This window comes from Octodon degus, unplaced genomic scaffold (assembly GCF_000260255.1).
Source record: "Octodon degus isolate 3935 unplaced genomic scaffold, OctDeg1.0 scaffold00043, whole genome shotgun sequence".
Taxonomy (NCBI): domain Eukaryota; kingdom Metazoa; phylum Chordata; class Mammalia; order Rodentia; family Octodontidae; genus Octodon; species Octodon degus.
Window position 1 is genome coordinate 11,423,284 of NW_004524619.1, and position 7,962 is coordinate 11,431,245.

The window sequence follows — 7,962 nt, forward strand, 5'->3', positions numbered from 1 at the left end:
AGAGAGAGAGAGAGAGAGAGAGAGAGAAAGAAAGAAAGAAAGAAAGAAAGAAAGAAAGAAAGAAAGAAAGAAAGAAAACAGAAATACCAGGAAAACAGCAAAGTTCTATTATTATTGTGGTATCTGGCACCATTTTTTTTATTAGCTTCCTAATCATGATCTGGAAAGAAAACATTCTAGAGTAACATCATTAAAAACAGCTTTGAAGGGCCGGGGAGATGGCTCAGTAGAATAAGCGCTTCCCTGGCAAGTGCAAGGGCCTGAGTTCAATCCCCGGTTCCATCAAAAAACAAACAAGTGAACAAAAAAAAAACCCAGCTTTGATAAAGTACAGTCACTACCACATATCATAAAGCAGGTACAAGATATTTTATATTCACAGAGGTATGATACTGTCCTACATCTATAATACTGTAAATTTCATAAAAATTTTCAGTGAAGAGCACCAGGTGTGGTAACACACACCTGTAATCCCAGCACTCAGGAGGCTGAGGTAGGAGGATCACTGGGAGTTCAAGACCAGCCTGGGCTACAAAGTAAGCTTCAGGTCAGCCTAACTGCCCAGGGAGTCCCTGTCTCAAACACACACACACACACACACACACACACACACACACACACACAATTTCAGTTAAGGAGATAAACCACCTCGTGGAGAAGGCTTCCAACTTTGTGGCAAATAAGAAATAACAAATGGAGAGCGTCGTCCAGGGAGTCCTGCTGCTGGAGACAGGACTCTTTCTGAGCAGATGACCAACCTGTAAAGGAAGACTCCCCCTCTTCTGGGTATCGGAATCAAGGAACACTTCCAGCTTGTCAGGCTGTGTACTTCCTGTGATCGGGGCCAGCTGGTCTGGCTGTCAGGAGCATAAGGGTTAGCTGTTCCTATATTAAGCTGGTGTGACTTCCTTTGCCATCCATCTTGGTTACCTCCTGAAATGCTTCAGCTTAAGCCGGGCTTCAGAACGCCCTCCGTAAGGATAGAATTGGAAACAAACCGACCTTGTGGGTCCCCTGGTAAGCATTCAAGAACTCCTTAGGTATTATCTGGAGGGTCCCCACGACCATGCTGACCAGGCAGCAGGTCACATGTCACCTTTCTGACTGAAAAGAAGTCTCCAGTGTGCCTGTTTCTCACACTTAGGAAAGATTGTGTTTCAGCAGGTGGGAAAACTTGCCGGCTGGCACAGTGTGTGTAGGAAGGAGAGCCAGGCCAAAGGTTAGCAGTCAATCACTGCCTTGATGAGGCCTGGGGCAGGAGTAGTTAGCAAATTGTTCAGAGGAAAAGCCAATAGTAGGGTACATGACTGGGATCTTCTGGGGTCAGTCCTAAGGGTCCCCTGAGGGGAACTGAGAGCTGAATTTGCTGTAGAAGCCTCCAGAGTAGGCAGCAAAGGGACTCGCCTAGGGGAATGACTGCGGTCATGTGATCAGCTAGCCTAGCTCCTTACTTTTGTCACAAGAAAAATTAAAACTATGGCACAAATGTACAGAAAAGGTGTTTTCATTGGGAAGCTAGAGGGAAGATAAGAAAGGATTCCAGTTTAGGCAGCACAAGACAGCACCCTCTTGTTACAGGGGTGTAGATGGTCCAGTGACAAAGGCGGAAGACCAGCTCTTAAGGAGTAGCTAGTGGGCCGGGCTCCCGTGGTTCATTATCTGAGTCCCAGTGTCATAGATCTAGAACCTTTACAGCTGGGAGGTAGTTCTGTTCAGAAAAAACAAAAACAAGTCTCTGGGTATCTCTGGAGGAAACCCCACTCATGCTTTGAATGTGCAGCAGGCAGGGGCCCAGGATTCTCTGTTTCCTCATCCCTGTAGTAATCCTGACTGTTTAATTATTCTTGTACACACAAAGTAGGCTTACCCAGGTAGGTCTCTTTTACTCCTGAAGTGAATGTCTCTATTTAGTCTGTTTTGAGACCTTGAGATTTTCTCAACTGCCTACCAATAATGTGAACTTTATATGGGCCCTGGACCTTAACTACTTGTCTGGATTCTATACACAGCTAATGACCAAGTGAGGAACAGCCACATCTCCTTTGCTTTCCAAGTGGCCTCTCTGCTGCCTGCCTCCAGCCTGCTAAGGACTGCCTTTCTGCCTAACATGATGACAGCATCAGCTGCAGGGTGATTTTATTTAAAAAACGAGGTCTTTTCTCACTATGTGGAAGAAATGAAACCAGACCAGTTGCTGTGACAGTCACTTTGCTCCATAGAGCCCCTCATTCTATGCAAACCATACATTTTCACATCAGTGAATTTTGTTACCCTCGCAACCAATCCATGTTGGAGTATGTTTCCTGGACCCACTCTACAGAAGACAAAACTGAGGTGCAAAGTAATGACAATGAGTTATGTAGGGTCTCTGGTCAAAGCGAAATCTCTTGCTATACAGATCAGCAATCTCCTAACACATCAGTATTATCTCTTAGTTATTGTGGACTGAGCCAGCCCACAAGCTCCCAAATAAGTTCACAGCAAAGGCTTAAGTAAATGAGTCAAGGGAATGATTTTACAGCTCCAGGAAGATCAAAAGCCTCTAACAGAATTCAAGATTCTCTCTGGGCTGAGACAAAGATCTTTTCTGGGTGGCCTGCATTTAGTTATCGGAACCAAGATGGAGAACACTGAAGAAAGGCAAGACTCAGTCTGCTCAAGTGCTTCTCCTGTAAGATGTTAATTTAGGAGAACTGTGTCATATCTCCAGGAAGATCCCTACCCAGGAGTGACATGCCTACAGCTATAGCTTTTACCTGGTTAACAGAGTCTTCTCCTTTGAGGCGTCAAACACCATTGCAGGCCTCAGTGGGGACCAGTGACTCACAGAGATTCACTTACTACAAGTCCCCCGCCATCTCCAGACGAGGGGCCCGGGCTTTGGACAGACTCACGAGTAAACATGGAAGCCAGTAGGTCATTTAAGTCCTACTCAGAGCCGCTCTCTAGTGGTGTCTCTGTCACCTCCCACTGCTCTGTACTTTTTTCTCCTCCCTCATTTGATCTGGGGAGGGGAGGGGAGATGAGGACTCCAGCCCACTGGAAGCATGAGTCCCGTAGGAGATGCCGAGGAAGTAGCCTCTCGGGTAATCTTGGTACTGCAGTCTGGGCTAAAAGCTGTGGAGGAAAAGCTCCAAGTCAGGCTGCCAGGTAGAAGTACCCACTCAGGTGGGGAGGTCACAGAGTTCTGCAAACACATTTGAGCTGTGAGCTAAAGGCAGAGGGGCAGGAAGGGAAGATGGCCTGGAAAGAAGACTTTTGAGAAGACAGATACAAGTTTCAGTGTTCTTGAAGACCCAAAACCATAAAATTACGAAGGTACTGGGAAAGTAGGCCGAGTCCCGCCTCCAAGGCCTAGTAAGGAGTGGGTTTTTATCCAGAGAGCAACAGGAAGCCAGTGACTGGGGACAGCTCTTGAGGTGCAATAAAAATAGTCTCAACAAGTGGGAAGGAAGCCTAAATTCTAGACTCAACTCTGCCACCTCCATGCTGGGGGACCTGCCCAAATCTTGGCTCTCTGTTGGAACTCCATTTCCTAATTCATGCCAGGGAAGTTGGTGAATGGCTTCTGTTTGCTGTCATGTTTCTAGGACAGAGCAAATATAATGGCCTTCAAACCTGGTCCCACTGCTATTTCAAATGTTACCTGCCCTGAGCCTTTTAGGAACTTGGTAGTCAAAACTTCTGGGCTGTGCTGTTCCCTGAGCTTGTGCTCCTGAGTGCTGAGTTGTTCCTCATTTGGAGGCCACGGAGAAAGAAGTTGGCTGTGTTATGGTCTCACAACAGGCTCTGCCTTTCTTTCCATCAGGGACAGAAGGGAGATAGTGGAGTCGTGGGCCCACCTGGCAAACCTGGGCCTTCTGGTCAACCTGGCCGTCCAGGCCCTCCAGGCCCCCCAGGCCCCCCATCTGCAGGTAAGAGTTAAACTGCCTCACTTAGTCACCAGGGGTACTTTCTGGTCAGCTGCGCTAGAGGGGGACAAGGAGACACCTGAAGAACTCTGCCTTATGTCTCAAAAACTGCCAAAGGCACCTAACTATTTCTCCATAGTTTGGCTCATTCTCCTTTTACATAATATAAGCCTGGAGAGATAGCTTGGTGGTCTAAGCACCTGCCTGGAAAACACTAGGACCCAGGTTCAATCCCAGGTACCGCACGCTGTGCTGGTCCTGGAACCCTGGGTGCACCATGCTGGCCACTGAAACGGGATGTGTTGGCGCACGCCTGTAATCCCAGCACTGGGGAGGCTGAGACAGGACGATCATGAGTCTGAGCTGCGTAGTGAGACCCTGTATCAAATAAATAAATAGATAAATAATAAAAATATATAGAAGTATAAAAGTAATACATAACACCATATGAAAGAGTCCCATTTATTTGCATTGAAGATAGAGAAGAATTTCTAAAAAGAAATCTAAAGTCCATGACTGAGGAGGGCACAAATACATCACTACCTTGTTTGACCTTTTTATTTATTTATTTATTTATTTATTTATTTTGGTGGAACCGGGGCTTGAACTCAGGCCCTTGCACTTGCCAGGGAAGCGCTTATTCCACTGAGCCATCTCCCCAACCCCTTGACCTTTTTAAATGTGGCGAGCTGTGAGCTTTACTTTGTTCCCTTGCAATGCCTTGCAGACAGCATCTCTGGGTAAAGAAAACAAAACACTGCCCACTGTGCAGGGGTTCTTTTGTCCTTCGTTTATAAAAGGAATCAAAACAACTTTTATTCCAACTTGTTCCTTTGAAAAGGAAAGGCATTTTAAAATCCCACCCCATGTTTTCCCCCAGGTTTTGGGGCATGTACTTGTAGCCACATTACAGGACAGACAGGAAATATATGTTGTTAGAGTCTTTAAACCAAACTGAGGCTGGCCTTAGGACTCCAGCCTGCCAGCACGCCGAGAACATCCAATTTTAGGCATCACTGGAGTCCTCTTTGCCTCTCCAGCTGTGACAACAGGATCAGGCAAAGATCCTGGTGAGTGATGGTGGAAAAATAGTGGAGGAGGCTGCCCCAGCCTTGATCTACCTTTCACTCTGGAATATTTGCTTTCTGAGTCTGTGGCCCTGATGCCTTCGCCTGCTGCCTCCTGCTGGTGCTTGAGCATCAGAACATGTGCAGGGATAGGAGTCTGTGTTTTGGGGTTCAATTTATTGAGGAGCACTCATGACCACTATGAGTCTTTATCTCTTTCCCAGAATGCATCGCTTCTTGGCCTTTGGCTAAGGTCAAGTATAGTATCTTCCCCGGGATACAGGGTCCGTCTCTCCCTTCTGTCTAGGGATATCCCTCCGCTTCTACCTTTCAACTAGTTCTAGGCTGGACCTGGATGTGAGGTGCGCATGGCCCATAATCTGCCTCTGTGAGCAGCTGGGTGAGCTGGTTGGTCCTTTCACTTAGTCCTCATCCTCTTTGGTTCTAGCAAGCAAAGGTTTCCCCAGAGCCCCATGACCCTGAGCTGCCAACTCTAGAGACTGAGAAGTGTGGGTTTCGAGGTCATTGGCAAGCTGAAAGCTTGTCTGCCATTGTAAAGGCTCCTGGTACCTGGCTTGGACTCTGTTTCCATCCTGGGCTCTGGGGCTGAATGAGAAGGCCAGGTCTGGGGATCAGCAGCAGCGGCTCAGAAGCTCCTGGTTTCATCCTGTGTGTCTCTGGAGAATTGCAACTCTGCCCCTTAGCAAGCTTGTCAGAGTCCAGGGCACCCTCCCAGCCCTTCTGGCTCCTTCTCTTCCAGCGCAGTATCCGTCTCTTTCCCCCCACTACCCCATCCTCTGCCAGAGCCCTGCCTGAGCGGCATCTGCCCTCCAGCAGACACTAGGTTCTCTGCCAAACTGGAACATTATCCTGTGGTCTCTCTGGGTTCAAGTGACCTGAGATGACTCTTGTCGTCCAGTACACACCCAAACCCCCAGCTTCCCCAAAGGGCTCTCTTCAATAAGAATATACCGGCAGGTCACCCCCTCTTGAGCCGGGCACATGGTGCCTTTCTGTTGTGGCCCTGCATTGGGCACTGTTCCCTGCAGATGTGTTCCATCTTCCTGCTGGGTGATGGGTCCCTCAGGGAGAGGTCTATGACTGAGGCAGCTCCACGTCCCCCATGGCACCTGGTGACAGAGGAGCAGGGCTGTCCCCGCAGGTGCTCACAGCCCACCCCTGCTGGGTTACAACCAGCAGCCAGCAGGATGAGGCTCCTCTCTTTGAACCAATGTTCCCCTCTCTGTCTCTCAGAGAGAGGGGAATGAAGAGGGGAGAAAGAAAAACTAGAACGATAATCTTTTGCTTTGTAGGGGGTTGTGGTCAGAGAAAGGTGGAGGGAAGAGTTTAACACCCCTGTACCTAAGACCAATTGGGTAAGTGGCCACTGTTGGCAAGGCGCCAATAGGATCCTGAGGTCTCCTCTGAGAGTCTGATAAAAAGTCCTGAACCTGCTCTTGGGAAGGAACTGTGTACCCACACCCAAAATTCTGAAGCCCTCCTCCGAAGCCATCCTGTGGCAGCCTGGAGTTGCACTAATCAGGCGCTAACCTCCCCTGTCCCAGTCCTTTCATGGACAAGACCCCGGAGCCTCAGCGAGAAGAGCTGACTCGTGCCGCCTGGCCCAGGATCAGTCTGCACTGCCTGTGCTACGCAGCCCCTGAAGATTGTCGCACTGGCCTTGCTGCCTTCTCCCGAGTAGCAAGGTTGAGGTGGGGAGCTCCGGTTGCTGTGCCCTTCAGGGCAGCCTGGCAGGAAGCAGGCAGGGGTAACGGATGCCCTCCAACAGCTGGGAGGAAGTGGCAGGGAAACTGCTATGATGGCATTAGGCTCCCCGCCATGTCCTGTCAGGAGACCCTTGTACCCAGCACCATGAGGCCAGCTGTTGCTGGGGAGGTTGGAGAAGCCAACCTAAAAGGCTCGGGCCTTTTAGCTACCTGAGTGTTGGAGAAAGAGGGGCTGGAGGTTGAGGAGGGAATAAAGGCAAAATGCCTTTCAGATGTGATTTGCAATAATCAAGTTCAAATTTGGCTGTGTCCTTCCTGCACCCAGGCGGGGGACGAGTGAATCAGTGTGGTACCTGGGAATTGCCAGCTTCCTGAGAGCATCGATGCTGAGGAGTCTGTCTTTTGGATGGTGCACGACTAGGCCACACATAAGTTCAAATCTCAGCCTCTCCACTGACTGGCTGGATAACTGGAAAAATTCCTGAGTCTCTGAGACCATGACTCTGGGGGTGTCACTGGGGCCACAGAGCCTCGTGGAAGGTTGCTCCGGGGCCATGCTCATGCCCCTGCTCACAGATCATTCCCACTTCATTTCCCCCAAGTGCTTAACGACCCAGAAGAGCCCTGGGCTGATGGACTGTATCCTCTGGGCCCATCTGGAAGTGTCAGGACACAAGAGTGCAGCTCTTCACACAGAATCATGTCTGTATTTCTTGCTAGGTCAGACATCCCTCAGTGGCCTAGAAGCTGGCAGCCTCCTCTTGCATGTGCTGTCAGAGGCTGATCTTGAACAGATCTGCCCACCAGCCTAGGCCTGAGTGGGGGCTACGGGAGTGGGGGTCTTTCCACCAGCTGTTTCCTCCTGATTCCAACCAGACTTGTTTCTTGAAATGGTTTTATTTCCTGCACCTCTGGGCATCTAGACACAGAGTGCCCAGTTCCTGAATGCCCCAGATTCTGCCTGAAGCCAATGTCTGGCTGCTCTCTAATTCCTCTTATTTTTCCAGGAAGGGTACATATGCATTCCTTCTCAGTCCTAGCTTGTCTTCTACTTCTTCTCCACCTATTTGATAGACTTTTTTTCTAACACCTTTCTGCCAGCCAGGGTGTGACTTCTAGCCTTTCTTCTCCAGTTAGTCTGCATCCATCCACCCATCCATTCATCTATCCATCCACCCACCCACCCATCCATCTACCCATCCATCCATCCGTCCATCCATCCATCCATCCATCCACCCACCCATCCATCCACCCACC

At 49.3% G+C, this 7,962-nt stretch overlaps 1 protein-coding gene across 2 annotated transcripts in view; it reads left to right on the forward strand.

Annotated features, from left to right (window-relative positions):
• Positions 1-7,962, forward strand: part of Colq (collagen like tail subunit of asymmetric acetylcholinesterase) — a 70,138-nt gene that overhangs the window by 52,036 nt on the left and 10,140 nt on the right. For both annotated transcript variants that reach the window (XM_023715747.1, XM_004631664.2), the window contains exon 12: positions 3,809-3,914. In XM_023715747.1, coding sequence (XP_023571515.1) covers positions 3,809-3,914 — 106 coding nt within the window. The remainder of the gene's footprint in view (positions 1-3,808; positions 3,915-7,962) is intronic.